This window comes from Aptenodytes patagonicus, chromosome 1 (assembly GCF_965638725.1).
Source record: "Aptenodytes patagonicus chromosome 1, bAptPat1.pri.cur, whole genome shotgun sequence".
Classification (NCBI taxonomy): domain Eukaryota; kingdom Metazoa; phylum Chordata; class Aves; order Sphenisciformes; family Spheniscidae; genus Aptenodytes; species Aptenodytes patagonicus.
The window spans coordinates 80,969,203-80,992,427 of record NC_134949.1 but is presented as its reverse complement, the minus strand read 5'-3'; the positions used below and the strand labels follow the sequence as shown (position 1 = coordinate 80,992,427).

The window sequence follows — 23,225 nt, the reverse complement described above, 5'->3', positions numbered from 1 at the left end:
AACCTCTTTCTGTGATTGTTTTCCCTTGCAATTCGCGTACCCGTGCCCTTAGGGCTGCGGTAGGTTTCCCATCCCACTTCCTCATGTCCTCTCCGTGGTCACGCAGATAAAACCATAGGGTGCCCCGTGGTGTGTACCCTTTATATTCTCTCTCTTGAGCAAAAGAACGCTTACTTCTAATAGCCGAGATACTGGTCCGTACAGGTGAGGAGTAGGACCTATCCTCTCTGAGTTGCTGGATCTCCCGGGACAGTTTTTTGGACAGTTTCTCCACAGCCGAGACGATGGAGGAAGAAAGACTTTCCTCGTATTGCCGGAGTTGACTAGCCAATTCATCCACTGTTTGTTCCTCTCCATCTTTCCAGGTCATCACTGCCAATGAATTGGCGTATGACGATGGTGAGCTCCTTATAAACTTCCGCCACATGGGTCGTGTGCACTTGACTTCGTCTGGATCTTTGGATAGTTGTTTATTGTTCAGGTCACCATAAATCACCTCCAGCACAGCTAATTCTCTCAGAAATTGGATACCCTTCTCCATGGTGGTCCACTTGCTTGGGCGACATATGACATCTTCCTTAAAGGGATACCTTTCCTTCACGCTTGACAGGAGTCGCCTCCAAAGGCTGAGGATACGTGTCCCTTTTCCAATTGCTTTATCAATGCCCCCTTCCCTAGAAAGGGATCCCAGCTGCTTGGCTTCCCTACCCTCTAATTCCAGGCTACTGGCCCCATTATCCCAGCATCGGAGCAGCCAGGTGACAATATGCTCACCTGGACGACGGCTGAAATCTTTTCGTATATCTCGCAGCTCACTCAGGGATAGAGATCGGGTGGTCACTGCCTCGTTTATGAGTTCTTCCTCTTCCTCCTCCCTGATCAGCGGCCGGGTCTCCTCCTCCCGTTCTCGTGATGGCCCTTCTCCAGGGTACTCGTACAGTTCTTCCTCCGGTTCCCTTTTAGAAGAAGCTTCTTCCTCCCTTACTAAACGAGCCGACTTCCGCTTCCAAAATTTCTTCTTGTCTACAGGGGCGACTGATACCGGCACAGGCTGGTTCTTTGGTTCAGCCACAGGGCGTGTTGCTGGGGTTGGAGTGGCTGCAGTGCAAGTGCATGTCACCGGAGTCTGAGTGGCCGCAGGGCCTGTCGCCGGGGTTGGAGTGGCTGCAGTGCGTGTCGCCGGGGTCGGAGTGGACACAGTGCATGTCGCCGGGGTCGGAGTGGCCGCAGTGCAAGTGCCTGTCGCCGGGGTCGGAGTGGCCGCAGTGCAAGTGCCTGTCGCCGGGGTCGGAGTGGCCGCAGGGCCTGTCGCCGGGGTCGGAGTGGACACAGTGCAAGTGCATGTCGCCGGGGTCGGAGTGGCCGCAGGGCCTGTCGCCGGGGTCGGAGTGGCCGCAGGGCCTGTCACCGGGGTCGGAGTGGCCGCAGTGCGTGTCGTTTTACTGTCAGAGCCAGAGACCTTCTCTTCCCTTTGAGGGCACTGAATGGTGTTGAACAGGGCTCGGTAGGCATGGGCCAGGCCCCAGCACGTTGCAATGAGCTGCAGCTCTCTGGAGTTGCCAGGGTGACAGCATACTTTTTCCAAATATTCTACTAACTTTTCAGGATTCTGCACTTGCTCAGGGGTGAAGTTCCAAAACACTGGGGGTGCCCATTGGCCTAGGTACTTGCCCATCTTGTCCCACACACCCTGCCACTCATAACTATTCGGCTTTGGGGCAGATCTCTGGATGATATTCTTAAATTGCTTACCAACTTTAGACAAAACCGAAACAATATTCCCAAGAAGTATTAATAGAAGTATCTTAACTGCCCAAGGATGTTCAAAATACTGAAAAATTACTGTAATGAAGGAGGAAACATTATAGAAGAAGGTAGTGACCCTGCCATTCTGTATTTCCTCCGTAAAAAAACTCTCAGAAAAGTTACTGCAATTGCTAGTTGTCTCCACGAAATGGTCTCCGTGGTACAGTAACGGCTTCATTGCGAAGTTTACATACCACACTAACGTCAAGGTCAATGTTCTAAAAACAAACCTCACAAGCGAAACATCACTATTCACTGCAGACCACAGCAAACTGCAAAACCCAACACCAATCTTTAACATGTACAGCAGGAAAAAGAGCGCGATGCAGATTATACAAATCAATATCGAGAACAGAGAAACCAACATTGTGACCCACAACTACTAACAGATATAAGTTCTTTAATACACTCCGGTTAACCTGTTATTATGTCAAACCCTTCGTGCCCCACGTTGGGCGCCAAAAAGGACTGTCGTGGTTTAATTTCAGTCGGCAGCTAAGCACCACGCAGCCGCTCGCTCACTCCCCCCCACCCGGTGGGATGGGGGAGAGAATTGGAAGAGCACAAGTTAGAAAAACTCGTGGGTTGAGATAAAAACAGTTTAATAATTGAAATAAAATGATAATAATAATAATATGATAATAATAATAATACACAAAGCAAGTGATGCACAGTACAATTGCTCACCACCCGCCGACCGATGCCCAGCCAGTCCCCGAGCAGTGGCCCCCTCGGCCAGCTTTCCCCAGTTTATGTACTGAGCATGACGTCACATGGTATGGAATGTCCCTTTGGCCAGTTTGGCTGTGCCCCCTCCCAGCTTCTTGTGCACCTCCAGCCTTCTCAGTCGGTAGAACATGGGAAGCTGAAAAGTCCTTGGCTAGTGTAAGCATTACCTAGCAACAACTAAAACATCGGTGCGTTATCAACTTTGTTCTCATCCTAAATCCAAAACACTGTACCAGCTACTAGAAAAGAAATTAACTCTGTCCCTGCCGAAACCAGGACAGGGGGAAGCAAAGGGTAAGTGGAAGAAGGAAGAAGAAAACAAAGCAAAGCAAGTGAGGCAAACAGAATCACTCATCACATCCCACAGACAGGCTGATGCCCAGCCAGTTCCCGAGTAAAAGATGGCTAACTCTCCTAAAACTCCCTCTTTTCCCTTTTATTGCTGAGCATAACGTTATATAGTATGGAATATTTCTTTGGTTAGTTTGGGTCCTCTGCCCGGTTGTGTCCCCTCCCAACCTATTGTGCACTCCCCAGTCTATTCGCTGGGGGGACAGAGTGAGAAACAGAGAAGGCCTTGCTGCTGTGCAAACACTGTTCAGCAAAAGCTAGGGCATCAGTGTGTTATCAGCATTGCTTTGGTCAAAAATCTAAAACACAACATCATATGAGCTGCTATGAAGAAGATTAACCCTGTCCTAGCCAGGCCCAGTACAATGACATTTCTGATGTAGCAGAGTGATGCAAAATACATTGAAAACACAATACAAATGTTAAGTTAAGCTTACCAAAACATAGCCATTGCAATACATAGATCTGTATATTGTGACTGAACTGTAATGGGAATCACATTGGTAATGTGCTCACTGTCACAACGCTGGGTGTCCCCAATCTCTGGGAAGGAATACGTGGGTTGAAGCCAGCTCAAGCCTGTTGCTCTCTTCAAAATTCTTTTGTTAGTTGTTTAGTTCTTATACTGCTGTGTTGGGCTGAGCCCCGTACTCACTCCCCCCATGCCGATCTGGCTAACTCAGGGAGAAACACTTATACCACCAGTTGATCCACTCAGCTGACATAGCCATTTATCTACAGCCAAGGCCACCCTCTGGTCCCCTTTGTGTTGAGACAAAGTCAGCTTCTTTGCAACCCTGCGTTACTCTGAGCTTCATGACATCGCCCTTGGCCATCTCCACTGAGCTGCCTTCCATTGTAGGGGTGTATTGGTCAGTCACAAAGCCCTAACTCATGCGATGGGCTGTACAGGGGATAGTCAGATCCTGAAAGTGCTTGACTTGGCTACTGCAGTCAGCTCTTTGTTATTTCTGGGATGAAATACCAATTGCAGTGTCTTTCTCTTAGAGTTGTATTTTAGTAGGGCAAATAAGGACTGATGTGTTCTTTCCTGTAGATAAAAAAGACGATTCCTCTGCTAAAGATTCGAAGGACAACAAAGAAGATACACGTGATGAGCTATGTGTGTTCTATGTCTGGAAGTACTGCAAAAATAAAGGTAAGCTTTATAAAAAGTAATCTTGAGAGCAGCATCTGCAGAGGCACTCCCCACTCAATGGCTCAGACTAGTGGTGGCATATGGAGTGGTAGTGGCGATTGTGCCTTCTCACTCGTTTGCTTTGTTTCCAAGTCACTAATAAACACTGTCAGAATTACAAACGTAATCAGAGGAAAGTCAAGTGGATACACTTAAACCCTTTCTCCTCTAGATGATCCATCTATGGCCTATTTCAGTCCTGTTGATGGGGGCAGGTTTTGGGTATGTTTTTGTGGCAAAAACCTTTCAAGTATTAAATGTTACACTTTCTGTAACTATTAGATCAATTTAAGAGCCGGCCTTATGCTGTCGTCATTGACAACTGATAACAATATGTCATTCTTTATTCCTGCTGTATCCTATGTAATAGCCATATTCTCCCCCATTAAGTCCTTTAAAAAGTGATCTAGGGTGTTACAACACCTTAAGAAAACACGATAGTTGTACCAGCTAAGCTAAAGATAAATCTAGTCCGTCTATCTGGCAGTGGCCAATAACAGGGGTCTGGGGGAAAATATAAGTATAAACAACTGTATTCGGGGGCTGTCCCCGAACAGTCGCTGAACCCCCAGGTTAGGCTCTTCCTTGGTTATGAGGAGGTACCATGAGATTTTCTTTCCGTGAACTTGTCCAGTCACTTTCTAAAGGACTACTCCTTTTCTGACCTCCTGGTCTTGGTAAAAGATCCACTTAAATTAGATCAGACTGTGTTTGCTTTTGCTTAGGATGTGGACAATAAGTTGCCTGATAACTGGTCTGAGATGTTTGTGTGCATTTAGCATTTCTGTAGTGGGTTTGTGTTCTGGTAAAGATGCAGTTCTCCCATCAGAAGCTCCTTTTCTGAGAGGCAGATGAGTAAGTTACTTTAGGGCTTGATAATACCTCTTCTTGACTGTTACTTTGAAGAGAGACAGTACTTATTAAAAAATAAATTATCTCTTTTATGGGTATTTTATGGATCACGGAAATGAAATCTGGCCAAGAGAGACTAAGTGTGGTTTTGTCTACAGCTTTTCAAGTTAATTTAAGCACAGTGCTTTCAAGACAAGGTGCACTGTTAACAAAAAGAAGGAAGAAAGGAGTGAATGACACTGTTGTCTTCATAACTGGGGTTAGTTTCCATATGTTCTGTGGTCAGATGCATCAGGGGTCAGGAATGGTGAAACTCCTTTTGGCTCTGTCTGTGCAGCGGCTACTCCAGCCTTGTATCACATTTCTCAGACTCTGCTTCTTTAGGACCAGGCTTGAGGCTTAAGTTTATGACCTTTTGGACCTGCATAATGTGAGTGGTGTACCCATGTGCTAGCTGTGGAGGTCAGGCTCAAAGCAGCTATACTGTGACCACCAAACAGCTAAACTCAAATAATGGTTGGAGAGTTAGTGTGCTTTGCCATGCCATGTTTGGCTCAAAAGTTGTAAATAAGAGGTTTGGTCCATACTCAGATGTGGAGTATACATCAGCTTCCCCCAGCAGGAAGGCCTGGAGGTCAGCCTCTGCCTGTATCCAGCAGCATGCACTCACGCAGGGGTGTTAAGCAGGTCTGTACTCAAACATGCAGACGTACGTGCGTTGAAAACACAGATGATTTAAAAAAAACACAGAAGTCTTCCTCTTCCTGTGTGACGGGTATATAGCACTGCTGCAGGTCTTGCATGCAAGGCAGTTAAAAGTTGCTGCTTCCCATTTTCTGAGAAGCGAAGCAACAATTCCAACAGTGCCTAGCAGTCTTGTTAGCAGGGCAGCGTGCTGCCTGTTCAGGGGTGAGTGTAGGGTCCCTCCTGGGGGATGTTCTGTGGAGTATTGCAGTCTTTTATGCTGCCTCGTTCGTTGGGCTGGGCCTAAAAAAAACATTCAGGCCTTGGTAACCACCCCACAAGCTCTAAGGCACTAAGGGAAAGAGAGAACCAAGTACATCGGGGTGCTTATGTGATGTGTAGACTAGACTTTTTACAGCCAAGAAACGTGGTGTGACACACAGACACACACTTCCTAGCTGTGGCACTGCTCTCCTAGCTGTCAATGTCATGTATCAGCAAAGGGTTGTGGTTTCTTTGAAATATATTTGGCAGTATGAGAGCTTATGTTGCTTTTCTAGATGAGACTGGAGAAACACACACCCCTATTGTTCAAACATATTTTTATTTTCAGCAGTCTGTCTTTATTGCTCATACCAAAGCTCAGGAGATAAAGCCAGAATGTAAAAAATGCTTGTTCCTTTTTTTTTTCCTTCTTGTCTCACTCTCTGTTATGATTGCAGAGCTCTTCATTATGTCTGATCTTATTACAGATAAATGCAGATTTATTCATTACCATTTGCCGTATCGATGGCAAGTATATAATGGGATCACCTGGAATGACCTTTCCATGATGGAGGAAATTGAAAAGGCCTATTGTGACCCAAAAAACAGCAGGTATAATGACACTGGACTGCTTGCTTAGAGTACTGTGGTTGAGCCCCTGAGGAAAAACTCTTCTTTTCTTCCTAAAGATGTCTGACTTCCATAACTTCTGATTACTGAGCCTCTCAGAATCTGGGAGGATGTACAAATGAGATTTTTCTTCTTTTTAAAAAGAAAAGTAAAAGTGATTGCATGGAAATATCACCCCATTTTTGTCTTCTAAAAGTAACACAACGATATCTTGCATTTAAAACTCTATACAGGATAAAAAGAGGTGGGTGGAATTTAGTGCTTAGAATATTAGTATTTCAGATAATGAGTCATAATTTATTTATAATAATTGGGCCTTCTAACAACAGTTCAGAGCTGGTCCTTCTCTCTGGCTATTCCTTTCCTAATGCAGCTAGTATCTATAATAATAATATAATAATATCTATAATGTGCCTAGAGGAATTTTATAAAATGCCCTTTGTGTAAGCAGCCCATCTTTTCTTTTTTTTCTTTTTTCTTTTTTTTTTTTTTAAGAGAGTGCATTTTCCCTTTAACTCCTTTCTGAAAGCCTCACTGTAAGCCACCTGGATTCATAGGGGACCCCAGGTTTGGCCTCAATGAAGTGGTATAGTCATTTTGGCCCATGCCTCTTCAGACAGCAGGTGATTTTGATTTGCAGCTTGACTAGGCTGCTGGATGGTGCAAATCACAAGGAAGATTCCCAAGAGGAGGCTGCTTTCAAAGTCCTTCTGCCTGAGAGTTAATTTTTCAAGCCTCCTAGGAATAAAAGCCCATGTGGCTCCAGTGATGAATGCTATTTACAGAGCTCACAGCTGTGATTGCATCCTCTGTAACCACAGAAAAACAACAAAGTTGATAAACTGCAGGTGTTTGCTGGCAAACTTAGTCATGTACTTGCGAACTTCCATTTTTGTGCTGAGAAAAACTGTAACCGTGCTTATTTATTGCAGAAATACCTTTTGCCACATTGTACATGTAGCCCCAGACTGTCTGTAAAGCTGGCAGTGCCACATCTGGCTAGCGACTGAGATGGCATTCAGTGTCTCACAGGCCATAGTTCACTTCTGAAGATTGGAAACAGTTTTCAGAGCTGCCATGCATTCTGTGGGAAATACTCTTATTTCAGGCCTAATTAAGTTCAGGCAGTCACATTATATTAAAGAAAATTGCACCAGCTTAAACTGGGGATTAGAGGATAAAATATATACTGTTAACTATAATAAACCTGAATTTGTCCTTACAGCATAGCAAATATGAACATTAATTTCCAGACAATGACCTGCTCTTCTTCTTCGCTTCGACGCCTCTCTACACCATCATCAGTCACAAAACCCACATTTGTACTGACCACACAGTGGATTTGGTATTGGAAGAATGACCAAGGCCAGTGGATTGAATATGGAGACCAGGTGAATCCACTTCCTGTGCTTTGAATCACTTCTGAAGAAATGTGTGGAGGCTCTTCCCCTTACTCCCCTTTACTCAGCAAGGTTAATGAAGTAAATAGTTGTGCTTGAATTTTACAGTGTCAAGTAAGGCAATGAAGCTACAGATGTTCATAACGGATGTGATAAAATGATGACAGGCTGGAGGGGAGGGAGCGTGCCTTATCTCCTTGCAGTGAGGTTCAGTACAAACGATTGTCTGTGTCTGGATGATTTGTTATAACTACTTTCCTGACAAAGACCGTGTTGGCAAATGTAGGAAAGCAAAATTCCTTTTTTTCAGCTTGTGTTGATCAGACTGTTTTTGATGATGCATGCTGGCTTCTCTAGTCAGATTCCCTTTTGGAGTTGTCCATGGCTTCTATGCAGATTTAACATGTATACGCTGTCCTTGAGATATCTTGCCTTTTAAATTATTCAGGAAGTAGTCTTGCCTCTCTTCTAAGCATTGTCCTGCTTCCTTGGACATGCAAGGATTGCTCTGCTCTCTCAGATCAAATGTTACCTTTTTCCTTGGGTGGCCAAATCCTCTTTGATGAGAGAGTGATCTATCTGAAAAATACAGGAAAAGAAATAAATAAGGAATCTCTCCTTCCCCCAAGGCAGATGAGTTTTCCCTGTCTGGTTTACAGTATAGCTGTACAAATGGCAGAACACAAAGGTGATCCAGGGACGTGGAAAAGTAGGCAGGGAAAGATGATGGATATAGTGGCTCTGGCAATGGTGGGCCTTGATTTCAGTAGGCAGCTTAAATGGAAAGCATCTCCATCAGCATACCCTCATATTTTACATTGTTTTGTACATTAGAGAATTATACTTGCATTGTTGTTTAACCCGGGTGTCGCAGAGGCGACTACACCAGTTTGTTGCGGGGGAGATTTTTAGACCGTTTAAAGAATGATCAACAAAGGGAGCAGCAAAAGTAGTTTTACTGAAGTAGGATGTTGTAAAAGTGGGACTTAACAAAGTACGATGGCAAGGTTCACTCCATTATTTACTGCACAAAGGATATAATAATAATTCAAAGTTACCAACACAAAATCTTAGTGCACTATAATACAAGATTATACGCTATATTGGTCATGTACCAAAGATCTGCAGTTGGTAAGGGTCTCTCAGCCTCAAGGAGTAACCTTGAGAGGCGTCCCAGCTCAAGGGGAGATCACCGCTGTGCAGCCTGCTCCTTAGCAGGGAGAGCTCAAAAAAGGCTCGCTCAGGCTCTCATATTTATGGAATAAAGTGGTTGGCTCGTAGTCAAATTACATGCGATGGAAAAGGTAAGCATGAGACTCCTTGTACCCACAACATTCTTTGTTCCTTGACAAATTAGTCTTGGAAGAACCACCTGCTATTCATGTGCGAATCGCATGATCAGTGTTCCAGTTTCCAAGCTCATACGCGTCAATGCTCACCGTGTCACCCTGTTCCTGTGTGGATTTTCAGAGAACAGGTTGGTGCTAGAGAAGTTCTTGGCCTGGTCATGGCCTAGCCTTCCTTTGGAGCCTGAACCAAAATAACACTAGTTTGGTCAAGGAGTCGAGTGCATCTGTCACACCTGGCCGGCAACTAAGCCCCACACAGCCACTCGCTCAGTCCCTCCCAGTGGGATGGGGGAGAGAATCGGAAGGGTAAAAGAGAGAAAACTCGTGGGTTGAGATAAAGACAGTTTAATAAGTAAAGCAAAAGCCACCCACGCAAGCAAAGCAAAACAAGGAATTCATTCCCTACTTCACATGGGCAGGCAGGTGTTCAGCCATCTCCAGGAAAGCAGGGCTCCATCACGCGTAACAGTTACTTGGGAAGACAAACACCATCACTCTGAACGTCCCCCCCCTTCCTTCTTCTTCCCCCAGCTTTATATGCTGAGCATGATGTCATATGGTGTGGAAGATCCCTTTGGTCAGTTGGGGTCAGCTGTCCCGGCTGTGTCCCCTCCCAACTTCTTGTGCACCCCCAGCCTACTCGCTGGTGGGGTGGTGTGAGAAGCAGAAAAGGCCTTGACTGTGTGTAAGCACTGCTCAGCAGTAATGAAAACATCTTTGTGTTGATAACATGTTGTGTTATCAACACGATAACGTTGTGTTATCAACAGTGTTTTCGGGACGAATCCAAAACACAGCCCCGTACTAGCTACTAGGAAGAAAATTAACTCTATCCCAGCCCAAGCCAGTACAACTTGTTACAGAAATTTCAATGGGATACATGTGTGTCCATCATTACTAATTATGTGTTTGTGTGTAAGTTATGAGTGTTCGGTAATTGTGCTTTAGGCCACGACAGTTCTGGGTAGATTCCTCTTCATCCTACTCTTTGCCTCTTTTTTCCCTCTACCCAAACTAGTTATCCAGGGTTTAGTACTGACTGTGTTTACTCATTACTCTCCTCTCTCTTTTCCCCCCCACCCCAAAGGGAGAAGGGGATAGTGTGAACTCGCCATCTTCTGACATTATTGAGAATTTGTACCTAGCAGATCCAGACGCCATCGTGTCTTTCCAGGCTGGCTTGTATCATTACCAGCTCAGTTTTAAAGGTACTCATTTTAAAGGTTCTCATTTACAACTACGCAGTGCTTTACAAAAACTAACTTGCAAGCTATCCCAGCTTTTAGAAGCTATGACTTCTTTTACTGACACTACCAGATTTACTGATTGGAAGGGGAAGCGAGGTAGTGATGGCCCAGAGGAAATTCCTTACAAAAGTAACCTTCCCCCTTATTCCTTGACACTATCCAGATGCACATTGGACCAGAAATGAAAAGACCCATAGGCTTCACATAAACTCACAGTAAACCTTAAGTAAAGTGAGATAACCCTGTGGATGGTAAAAATGAAAAATCGAGCATCTTTCTGTGCTGCTGGAGCAACGTTTAAAGAGCATGAATGACTTAAGGGAGCAAGCAAGATAGGCACAGGTTAAATAACAATTACAGGAAGGACAAGAAGCTTACATAGGCTTTGTGCAACTATTCTTCAGCAGATAGAATTGACAATGAATATTAATGAATATTTTCATTAATGAATGACTGTCATTAATTAATGACCCCATCTTGTAGACCTATTCATGACTTTTTCCTTCTCTTTTCTCTTCAAGAAATGACCCAGACAAACGTGTCTTTTAAAACTCGAAGACAGGTCTGCAGGCGACCAAAGTTTTTGTCTTCTGAAGATGTGCAGAAGATAAAGAAAGGGTAAATGATGCTCTCAAGTTTTTTTTTTAATCCTGTATTTCAGAAGTAATTGTAAGACAAAACAGCTGCCAGTGTTGGCAGTGATTGTGCAAAGAACGCAGCTGTTGCTAGAAGAAAACATACCCATTTGACTGAACAGAAGCTGTATCACAAACTGTTGGCTTGGTGCATCACCTGGTTTCTGGGGTACACGTTACTCCAGGTACCACATCCACAGGACTGGTGAAGAAACAAGTGGAAGAGGACTGTGACAATTGAATGGCAGCATGCAAAGCCCAGCTCACAGAATGAGGCCGTTTCCCAGTTTCTTGTGGTTTATTTTGTTTATTTTTAAATGTAGGAATTGGCCAAAGGGGATGCTGCCAATTTGAATGTTCAGAGCAGGACTAGAATTACTAACACCTTGCTTTGTCTGTTTGCAAACAGCCAGAGGGATTCTTCTATTCCAGATCAAGCCTGTCCTACCCACTGGGATCAATCTGCACTGCCTGAGTTGGGATACAAGGTATCTTACCTTTTTTTTCTTTTTTTTCTTTTTTTTTTTTCCCTCTTGTAATTCTGATGGAAAGGCACGATTCAAAGAAGAACGCTGCTTAACTGAAGCAATTGTAACTGGGTAGATGCTAAAAAGTGACAGGAGTGACTTCTTGGGTGGGTATGCTAAAGAGCTAGGTGATCTCCCAAGAGCTCCTGAAAAAGGTGCCAAATTCCCATGAACTTCATCTGCGTTTTAGGCATCTATCCACATGCAAAAATAAAACTCACCAAATTCAAGACAAAAAGATTCACTGTTAAAAATGAAAAAATGGCTTACCTTGGTGACTCGGTGGACCAGTTAAGCAAGGAGCTTCCATGAAGCTCCTCTTCTTCACTAGAAGCTGGGCTGAGACCAAACCCTTTCTGTGTAGGCCATTAAAAAGCCATCCAATAATAATACCATCATGGCTGTTGGTGGATAAAGTTTGGATTGGAGACCTAAGAAAGGAAATCTCTATATGCTCTTTCAAGTCACCCAGTACTGTCACATACATCACAGATCTGAGCACAGACCATGGCCCCAAGGAATGGCAGAAATAGAGAGTTACAGCCCAGAATATAAAAAAACATTTGCAGTGATCTCTTCAACAAACCAAACCCCTGCCAGCCCAAAGTCTGTGTTCCTATTTGGTCTACCACAAGCAAAAATGTGCAGGTGTTTTTTAAATTACTAGGTCTAATGGTATTAAGAAGCAGTCCTTCTGGAAGTACTACAGTATGCTAGAAAAAAGGCTTTTCACTGTTACGCTTGCCCGTTTTTGTAGTGGTTTTGATCCTGATAAAGGAACAGCACATAATGTGGAGCATAAGAGGTTTTCCTTGTTGACTGTGTCACAAAATCTTGTATGATGCTGACCAAGTTGTATCGGCACAGATGTCTTGATGGCTAGGGACAGGACAGAAGTAATAGCATATTTCCAGAATTCTTTCTGGCTACTTTTGGTTGACAGAGAGCTCCCTTGCTATTCTCACTCTTTGTATTTTATTTTCCCTAGTGTAGTTACATTGGCAGTGGCATGAGAACCAGAAATGCCATGTCTCTCGGCTTCCGTGGGCTGGTTTCCATTATTCTGCTTTGTGGTGAATGTTTCATTTTTCCCTGACTACCCTCTGGTGTTGGATTATGCCTGACTCAGTGTAACAGCAGTATCTGGCCACGTGTGTATATAGCAAAGTCATCTAAATACAGTTCTGATGAAAAATCGATGGGTAAAATTTAAGTCTGTACATTAGCTCCCTTCAAATAGCTGTTTTCACAATTAGCAAAAAAAACCCTAATTTTTTGAGATTGTAAAAGTGTCAGGTGTCCAGTACCTGCTGAATGAACTAATAATGAGTTTGTGTGGGAATCTGGCAGCCAGACCTTTTGAAGATTTGGGCCTGTGATATTATGAGCTCTGTCAAAATAATAAAGGATATAGCTAATCAGCTCTTCCCTTGGCTTATCAGCAGCCTAACTGATTAACATAAGCTTAAATTTTTCAAAAGAATGCCAGGAAGACAGGTAGCTCAGTTCTTTTTAGGTCTCAGAGTTGCATGTACTTAACTGCTTCCCTTATTTACCCTGAAAACTTCAGTCTGAATTTTAGTTGAGCCCATTTGTTTGGGCGTTCCCGGAGTCACTGAGGTGAGTGTGAGAGGCTTTGGAATGCGATGTGCAGATCCATGGTGTCGCTGGTGGTACTTGTGGGGATGCGTGAAATAGAAGGATCACCTTGTTTCCCAGAGCTCAGTTTGCTTGCTGAGTTGGCACCTAAGAAAACCATTTCTTAACTTTGTAAACCGAATGCCTTTCATAGGAAAGGAAAAGTTAATTCTGTACCTAAAAAGTGGCAAAGCCCACAGTACCTGTTGGCGCGAAAAGTGAAAGTCTGGGCTAGATTAAATATTTCTGTGGGACCCTAAGCTTGTTTTTTTGCAGTAGGTAATATTGGGACTGGCTGGGATTCTGCATGCATGTGGTGACCATCGTAACATCTGACAATTACGACTTGATGAATTCCCTTCTCTTCAGACATTGACAAATAATCCTGGCAAAATTTGCTGCGCTGGAAGTGATCCATTTTAAAAAGGAACACCTATTTGAGATAGGGAGAAAGTCATCTTTGCTTAAAAAGAGCAGCTCTGTTTTGTAACATTGCTTATTTTTTGAGTGTTGCAGTGTCTTAATCTGTAAACCGTTTAGAATCATAGTTCTATAGAAAGTAGAGTGTATGAAATGCACAAGGGAAATTGGTAACACCAGTTGGAAAGTTGGTGCAGATCTCTTCTGTCTTTGGTTAACAAAGTGGAATTAGTACTTGGTAAACCTTTTAAAGGCAAAAAAAAGGAAATGATATTGTCTTGGAACTTCATGCTGGGTTTTAAATTGTATCTTTGATGTACAACTGAGAAATGTGTGCAATGACTATGTATTTTTATGTCCGAGGATGTCTTTGTGTGGCTGCTATGTTGCTGAATCCTGACACACGTGCCAAAGATTGCTGTGCTGTAACAGAATGGGAGCTGATGCAACGTGGAGAGTCTATCTGTATACTTCATAGACATTAGTTCTAGTTGGGTCACTGTCACTAATACAAACTATGCTCCTTCCAAAACCTAAGTTAGCCGGAGATCACGGTTTGATATCGGAGAGTACTGTTCGTTGTACGGTCATATGCTCATAGACATTATTGTCAGGGCAGCGATTCTTTCTCTGCCTCAGAAACTCCACTCCTTGGTAGTGGGTTAGCAAATGCTTATCCTCTCTAGGATTTTCCTTTTTAGGTCTGAAGATGAAAAGAGCTAAAGAAGTTATGTTGCTATGAAGTATCAACCTGCAGTAGCAATGTGGTGTTACCCTTTATTAACAGGGGAAGTGTCCTTGGGGAAAGGAGGACAATCCCACAAAGTTTTTGTGCCAAAGAGAACTGGCTTTGTTGCTTGGAGGCCGTCATATGATAAAATAATTGAAGTACCTTTCTTACAGGATTAGGCCTTGTACCATGTGGCTGACCCTCTGTTTTACCCAGAAAGGTTACAGTTCCTCAGTAAAAGATGCAACACAGCAAAAGCATATTTGTAGTCTAAATAAGAATTGTTTATGTATCGATAAAAGATGTAGTACTGAAATATAGTGACATAATTTCCATCTTGTAGGTATGTTGAGCAACTTGAGCTGTGGTGTCACAGAGCATGCAGATAATAAACACTCGCCCATCCAAATTGTTTTATGTGTTGTGTTGTAAAGAGGCTTTGCAAAATATTCTTGTATTAAGACATGGGAAATTTCATTCAACCTTGTAAAAGCCTTTTAATAAATTCAAAGAAATAATTCTTCCTTGTGCAGCTGACTTTATTCTTAATCTTTAGAAGACTTTCCTACGATAGGCCTCTTCTTCAGTAAGTATTTAATGTACAAGCTGGACATGGTGTCCAGAAAAACAGTGCTTTATTTATATGCAGCTGTGAAATACAAGTCCTATTTTATCTCCCCTCTAAACTCAGCCTTCTAAAACGTGGAGCTTTTGCCTGACGAGTTAAGATCTTGATTTCGTATTACCTCCTAGGATGACCGCAGCTTTCCTGCTTACAAAACAACTTTGATACGTGGGATGTTGGGCATTTCACTTTAAGACATCCCGAGTCCCCACTTGACTTAGGCAGCAGTAAAGTGGGAAGTATTACCAAGTGACATCAGTCTGCCAGCATTATGCATTTTTCAGTCTGGTTTACAGAAGAGAAGTGTTTGTTCTAGAAGATTAAAGACAGATTACGTTGGGGAAAAAATTGGAAAATGTATGCATGACATAAGCAAGCAGAAGAGCTCGAATCATGTTTTAATTATGTTTTGCCTTAACTTCTTTGGGAAAAATGTGCGTTTCTTGATGGATTTTTAAACACGAAAAGTGTCAATTTACATATTAAGTGTCTGTCTTAATTATTCACAAAGTCACAATCTAAAGCATTAAATTAACCTTCGCAAGTATAGTTTGGGGACCCTTCTGGAAGTATATCTGCTGTAATTGGGCTTCTGTGTGTTACGAGCTAACTGAAGCCTCATGTCTTCTTTTGCTTTGGTTTGTATTTTATAGGCAGTAGACGTCAGTAATACAACCTCTGAATACAACACAATAAAGCAGCTGTTTCTTCAGACTATGAAAAGCTACAATGTCCTTAAAATACAGAGGATTCAGAATCCATCCCTCTGGAAGGTGTTTCAGTGGTTAGTATTTGTTTCCTCGTCGTTAAGGGGGGGGAAGTCTCCAAGAGCTGGTGTCCTATATTTTCTGCCTAGGAAAGGAAAGACGTTACCACCTGTCCTTTAATGTGACCGATATTTCCTTCTTAGGGGCAGTTTCAGGAGTGAAATTAAGTGTCCAAGGCCTTCCAGAGAATGCCATGCTCCTGGGGGGAGGTTCCCTTTGCATGACTCCTTGGACGATGGGGGGAGGGGTATGGACAGAAAGACACAAGTGACACAAAATTGGGATGAGGATAGCCACAGTGATGTGGAATAGCATATTGTCTCAGGGGTTGAACAGTGACTGCCTGCTGCACATGCATTCTGTCTGTTACAAATGTTTCTCTGTTAGAGTATATGAAATACTTCCTAGAAAAGAAGTGGGCTAGGGTAAGGGTGCTTGGGCCTTTCTTCCCTCCCCCCACCTCTGGCAGTCAGATTTATTTAAGGCTTCTTCAAGTTTGAGTACCTTTGCTGAATGAAGTCAGTATTCACTGAGAAAGAGATCACTGAGTTAACGCATAAGGATTCCGAGTTCCAGAGCCCCTTCCTGGTCTTCAACACCTGCATCAGTGATACTGAACTCCAGGTACTTACGCCAAGCTAGATACTAACAGATTGGAGCTGGTGCTCGTGACAGTAAATGACCAGGTTCAGGTTAATTTGGTAGCAGATTAAGCTGTTGCACAGAACAGTTGTCTAGTTTAAAACAAAAGCACAGATACTTAATGGAAGTATTCAAGGACTGTATGGAATAGTAATGGAGAAGAAAAATACTGCTCAGATAAGTACTTTCACCTGCAAAGTGACTGAACCCAGGAAGTTATCAGCTAACAATTTCATAAAACCTTGTCATCCAGCAAAGCTTAAGACACTTCAAAACATGTCATAGTGCATACTTTTTCTCCTCCTCCAATGAGATAATTAAGCTAACCAGGCAAAGTTTAACATTGCCAAGTTTTCAACAAATTTCAACAAGGCCACTGCTCTTAACTTTTCATTTACGCAGTTTTACAAGTTGGAAGGATTCTCCCCTCTCCCCGGCTCTGTTTACTTTGTAGCTGATCACTTCCTGAAGAGTATTACTGCTTCAACAGCTTCTGAAAACCTGTGGGATGTCTGGATGCTGTGAAATGGTGACAGGAGATACCAGTTGAGCCTTCTGTTGTGATTCGTCTTTTGATACTGGTCATAGCTCAGCCTGACTCTGGCCTAAATCAGTAAGGTCTTCAGTGGTGAAAGAAGGCTGTTTCTCTCCTTCTGGCTCTGTCTCCTCAGCTGCACTGATCTCACCGAGGGGCAGGAGCTCAGGCTGGTGGAGGGTTACAGCAGAAGAGGTGAGAGAGGGAACGTTAGGTGCGTGCAGCCGAGGCAGAAAGCCCATCTCAGCACAGCCCTGTCCTCTTGCAGGATGACTAGCCCCGTGTGTACAGCAGTTTGAGTTCGCTAGGGGAATGAAGAACAGGCTGCCTCTAGCTTTTACCTGCTGCTGGAGCATGGAGGCTCTGTGCTTAGTACAGCCTCCGCTCTGCAGAGAGTTTGGGGGTGGGAAGGGACAAGAGACATTAAAGCAGAACTAGTAGGACCCTACAGAGGAGCAAAAGGTTGGTACAGTGGGAACTAGAATAGTGTCAATGCTTACTTAAATTCACTGAAGAAAGCCAGAATTATCTAGAATTGCTGGGCAGTGGTACCAGTATACTGCTCATCTTGTAGTTGTTCATCGTACTGCTAGTCTGTCTCATCTTCCAAGCTGAGAGAGAAAGCAGACTGGAAATCTCATCCAGCTGAGATTTACATGTACATGATATACTTTTTTTTTTTTAATTTTAAACCCCTTTCTCCCTCTTCTTCCATGGCTCACACTCCCCTCCCCTGCATTTTTCTCTTAGGCAAAAGGCGCAGATGAAAAGGGAAAATGGAGGGAAGGAAGTAAATGAAAGGCTCCTGTTCCACGGAACCAAGACCTCCGTCGTGGAAGCCATCTGCATTCACAACTTCGACTGGAGAATTTGTGGAAACAATGGAACTAACTATGGAAATGGTACGTAGAAGTGACTTTGTGTGTTAGATGTCTACTTAGATTCCCCTGCTACTAGAGCAATCAAAGTTTTGAAGTCTTTAACTATAGAGGGTGAAAAAAAGAGGTAGGAATTGGTATTATGATCTTCCTTTCCTCTGGAGAGGACGAGAATTTGCTTTGTGTGTGGGTAAGTCTTTTCACAAGGCGTTAAGACAATTAATGTAGGGATTTGAAAAAGCCTCTGTTGCTGCAGGTGGGATCTTCTGAAGGGTCAAGGTCATAATTTGAACTTGCCAGAGAAATGGCCGCTAGTCTTCATGGCAGGGGCCAAGAAGGGTGTGCATTCCCTCAGCATGATCGTGGAAGGTCCTCATGTTTTCTTGTCTATCCCTCTCATCATAACACACATACCTGTAGTGTTTTCATATGTTTTGTTTTTTTAAAAATTATTCCTAAAATAGCAAACTCTGAATGGAAATTATGTGGTGAAATCCTTTCTCTTGTAAAAATTTCTATGGTATTATGTAAACTGAGTAAGAGAAGACCTGTTGGTCAAAGTCGGGTCAAATACCTCCTGAAAAACAAGGGGATGCTCAGTTTTCACTGCCACTTTATATATATTCCTTACAACCATGTTTTCATGTTATTTTCTAGGAAGTTACTTTGCTAGAGATGCTTCCTATTCCCATACATACTGTCAGCCTGCGGTGAAAACAAACATCATGTTCGTGGCTCGTGTATTGGTTGGAGATTATGTTAAAGGCAATGCAGCCTACGTTCGCCCCCCGACAAAGTCTGTTGGCGGGCTTCGGTTTTATGACAGCTGTGTGGACGATGAGTTAAATCCCTCCATTTTTGTTGTCTTTGAAAAACACCAGATTTACCCAGAGTATATAATAGAGTATAAGGAGGAAGAAAAAAAATGTATTGTATCTTAGAGGGATCAGAGCTGTTTGTATCCCTCATCTTATTTTCCATATTGCAGGTGTTCTCACACTCGGTGACTTCTTTCTTTTTAATATAATCCTTTGGAATGTTAATCCAAAGAATTTCTGTATTGAGGAGGGCTGGCAAAACAGATGTTACATTTGTTGAGACTAATTGCCTTGTCTTCTCCTCTTCCTCTCTTAAATGAAGCATAGACATTTGGATAACCGTAGCAGAAAAATCAGAATCATGGGATGGGAAATAGAATGTCATGACTTCTGTGGGCAAATAATTGTAAAGGCATTTTCTTAGAAATAGAGTAGAGAGGATTTCTCTTTGTGAACAGTTCAGTTAAGAGAAAAATTAACAGTACAGTAGTTTTTAAGCAAACTCTCAGGTTTTTAGTAGTCAAAGATCTTTTCAGTGCAGAATATGGCTGTCGTTGATCCTGTCGTCTATCACAATTCTAAACAAATCAGTGTAGGTAAGAATGACCTGACTTAGTTTTCCAAGTGCTGCTTGTTAGTTTCTGATACTAGTTTCAAGTTTAAAATGGTAAAACAAAAAAATAAAAAGCTTATTTTAAATCCATGTCGTTAAGTTCTCAAGTGGAGAAGTTTCATCTGTACAATGGCAGCTACTGTTTGGATCAGGAAATTGTTGGATCAAGTTTTTTCTGCAGATCTGCAGTAACTTGCTGTGTGACCTATACAAAAATAGAGCTCAAGTGAAACTGTGAAAGTCACAACCTATGAATAAGCAGGGGCTAAAATTTGGTGGTTGGCTGCAACTAATGGCTGTAAGCATATAAAGGCTGTGTCACAACAAGCCAGGCTTTCAAGTGAATGTGGCCACGTATTTTCTCAATGTGAACATTTGCTTAGCAAATGCTATAGGACAGGAGAAGCATCTTAAGGAGCATTGGTATTTTCTGTCCTATTTGTATACGTTAATTTTCGTTTTTCCAGAAATCAGACATGACTGGAAGGGACCGGTTATGTTCTCTCGAGGCCAGTGGTAGAACTGCTGTCCTAAGGCACTTTGTATACGTGTTTTGTTGCCCACATCGCATTGGGCAACTCGCTGACAAGTGTAGTTCCTCGTTGTGTCTTGAGGTAGCTGCGGGTGATCCTGGATACTGCTTCCCTGGGTCTGCTTTTGATAAACTTGCTTTGTCTCCATCAGTGATGTACAACCCTACTAATGGTGGTTAAGCCCTCTTTTATTAAGTTATATGCTTTTTATTGTCCCAAAAAGAAAATACAGAAACTCATATAGAGTTTCTACTGAATTTTAATAAGGAGTTTGTAAGTTAATTGAACTGAATACCCTCTGTACAAAGATGTCTTATTCAGGCAGTCTAGCTGTTAAGAGGGAAACCCTTGCTGAGGACAGAGGAGCAGTAAGTTTTGCTTTCAGATAAGCTGTACGGTAACATGAATAACCTCCCAGTTATTTGCATCTTTGATACAGATCCGTCAACCACATGTACTACTCAAAGTTTGCAAGTTACCAAGAGGATGGGGAAATATATAAAACTAGGAAATCTTACTAAAATTCCTGTCTTAGAACTAAATGAAAACATTGCATCAGTAATGCATTAAAAGGGGAAGATTTTACCACTTTTTAAGATCTCTCTCTTTTGTTTGCCTGTAGTTCCCAAATTGTTGAGTTTTGCCATATTTGCAAATAAAACGTGTTTTCGCTCACTTTTTGCTCATTAGTGTGCAGTTTGTCTCCGTACGTAAACTTAACAGCACAACTAAACAGACCTAGTGAACTAGCCACTTAATACATGTCCTCAGTGTCTTCCTTTCATCTGTGTTTCTGAACCGGGGAACTGCATGGATGTAGTTTTACATTTTAGTGTAGACGCTTAGCTAAGTATGAAGGATACAATACAGTCTGATTCACAGAGAATATTTCTGTACATGAACTTCCTAACTAAGATACCCTTAAGTGCTGTAGTAGTTTGGTTGGACTCCATGTAATTAAACAGCTGCTCTGAGCCGTTGTTGAAGTCCTAAAAAAAGGGGAAAGAATAAGGTGAAGTAGTAGCAGAACTACTGGTTTTAATACGTAGAAGTAGTCAGGTATTGACTTATTCTAAGGATGCACTTGTTTGAACATCTCGATGAGTTACTTTTAAAGAATCTGAACTAAGCACCTGTAAGACTCAGTGCTGCACTTCCCCCCACCCCTGTAAGCTACAAGACAGGCAAGCATATGGAGAATGCCAGTGAGATGCTGACAACTTACAATCAATCCAAATCACAAAATCTAGAGGAAGGACAAGGGAAGAAACGGGAACTCCAGTGCTGTGCTTCACATTGTCAAAACTGCACTTCCATAGGTCTGGCAAGAAATGCTGCGGGTGGGGGCACAACTCTCTCGTGCACAGGATATTGGCTATTTAATAGCCAATGGTGGGGTTGGACTGTAGATGAGAGCTGCTCTGGGGAAGGAAGGAAGGAAGGAAGGAAGGAAGACAAGAACTTCAGTCTGGGTAACTGAGCTGAAGAGGGAAGGAAGCTAGAAAAAACATACTCTGAATGCAGGAGGATGGACCATAAAGAAAAAAAAGGTTCTCCCACCTACTGGCACCCCAGCCTCTTCCTAACTGACGCCGAGAAAAACAGCTTGCAAGAGAAATGCCATGCTTGCCACAGGCCGACAGTAATCCTTTGCCCTTTGAGCTTGGTAAAAGGCATAGTGTGTGAGAGGAGAGGAATAATGCCTTGTCTGGCAGCTGTGTAGCCACTGGGCTGAATTATGGTTCCAGTTGTTGCTGCAACAAGCCAGCTTCAAGGTAAGACCAAATCAAAGTGTGTTTTCATGATAACCAACAGAATTCTGGAAGTCGTTTTTTTTCATCCTAGTGACTCCGAGCAGAAACCATATTTGCTTTTTTCTGGCAATCCTAGCTCTGCCTATTGAGACTGCTGCTTGAGCCATGTTTTTGTCTGAAATAGCCTACGTGTGATAATAGCACTTCGATTTGTCACTGCTGATGCTTTTCTTGGATTTCTGGATTGGCTAAAAGCAGGCTATTGACTGCCCTGCTGCATCTGCCTCATTCACTAGCCTTATGTTATAATCTGATTAATGGCTTTCAGGGAATTCAATAGGTGCAGAACAAGCTGGTTCAGAAAAGGCTAAAAATGCATTTGCTAAAGGCATATTCCGTGTTTAATCCAGTAACCTCACCTTCTTTTAGGCATGGCATTATAAGGGCTCTTCATGAACACAGATACTGCTGCTCTTGAGTTCTGGATGCCTTCTTTTTGTTCCTGTTTTTAGACTGAAGGAATAACTACTTCTCATGTCCCAAGACACAGGAAGAGTTTAGACAATAGCACCACAGAATGTGTTATGAGCAGTACCACCGTACATTTTTTTATTTAAAAAAAAAAAAATCTTAACAAGTTTGTTGCATTTTACCTCTCTCTAGATATAATTTTTTCCAGTCTACCCCTGTGAGCTGGGGTGCCAACCAGCTAGTTTGCTTACAATGAAGCGTGGGCCAGATGCAATCCTAGCAGTCAGCTGGTCAGCAGCTCTGTTAGTTGTGTCTCCTCCCTCCACCCCGCCCAAAACCCTTCAAGTATTAAGATGGGGAGTGTTTTGAGGTATCTGTGAACTGGAATGGTGTGAGCAGAGTTTCCTAGCAAGGCTCTGGGGCTTTGTTTTGCTTTCTGGCACATTCAAGCCCCTGCAAAAAAAGATGCTACGTTGGCGACAGCTCTGAAGAAGTGAAAGCTGTGAATGTGCAGCCCTCTGGCACAGCTGCTCTTTGGGTTCTCACATCTCAAAGACAAGGCAGCTCCGAGTAGCAGTCTGCAAGACAAATGCAATGCCATTTTTCAGGAAAAAAGACTCGAGGCCTCGGAACAAGCCCGTTCAGCGATGCCAAGTGTTGTCGTGGCCTGTGAGACTGCATGGTGGCTGTACACAGGTAGGTACAATATCCTCTCGAAAGGTCTTGGTCAGTAGCTACGCATGTTTTAAAGAAGTTAGTTAAAGAAGCTATCACTTGCAGAGGTTCCTGCAGCTGACTGAGGCCTTTATTTTGTATTTGAAAAGGTCTATATGTATGCCTTTATCAGGAAAATGTGGGTTGAAAACTTGTTTAAAAAAAATGCTTCACCCTGTGTTAATAAATCTGGTCTTGATTTGCAAACAACAACAACAAAAAGACTCAAAACCAAGGTACCTGCTATGATAGTTGGTCATGATACCACTGAAGCTGTGATAGGCTTTCTTCACCAACAAAACCAAGAAGCTGTAGTACTGGAGGGCTTTGGGGTTGAGTGGCAGGAGCCTAGGCAAGGCCTTCGATGATGGGTGACAGCTGTGCTTTCACAGCAGTCTCCTATACCTACCACAAA

The 23,225-nt window shown here is 42.9% G+C and overlaps 1 protein-coding gene across 3 annotated transcripts in view; it reads left to right on the top strand.

The window, feature by feature from the left end:
• The window catches only part of LOC143163331 (protein mono-ADP-ribosyltransferase PARP12-like), a 35,887-nt gene extending 15,341 nt beyond the window's left edge, over window positions 1–20,546 (top strand). Inside the window, exons 6-14 of one of the 3 annotated variants that reach the window (XM_076344510.1) lie at window positions 3,944–4,045; window positions 6,373–6,496; window positions 7,740–7,905; window positions 10,351–10,471; window positions 11,032–11,128; window positions 11,555–11,633; window positions 15,739–15,869; window positions 17,780–17,931; window positions 18,565–20,546. In XM_076344510.1, coding sequence (XP_076200625.1) covers window positions 3,944–4,045; window positions 6,373–6,496; window positions 7,740–7,905; window positions 10,351–10,471; window positions 11,032–11,128; window positions 11,555–11,633; window positions 15,739–15,869; window positions 17,780–17,931; window positions 18,565–18,848 — 1,256 coding nt within the window. In that variant the 3' untranslated portion in view covers window positions 18,849–20,546. Of the gene's footprint in view, window positions 1–3,943; window positions 4,046–6,372; window positions 6,497–7,739; window positions 7,906–10,350; window positions 10,472–11,031; window positions 11,129–11,554; window positions 11,634–13,586; window positions 15,017–15,738; window positions 15,870–17,779; window positions 17,932–18,564 lie in introns of those variants that run through there. The other 2 variants (XM_076344530.1, XM_076344521.1) reach the window with 2 other exon arrangements.
• Window positions 20,547–23,225: the final 2,679 nt, after the last annotated feature.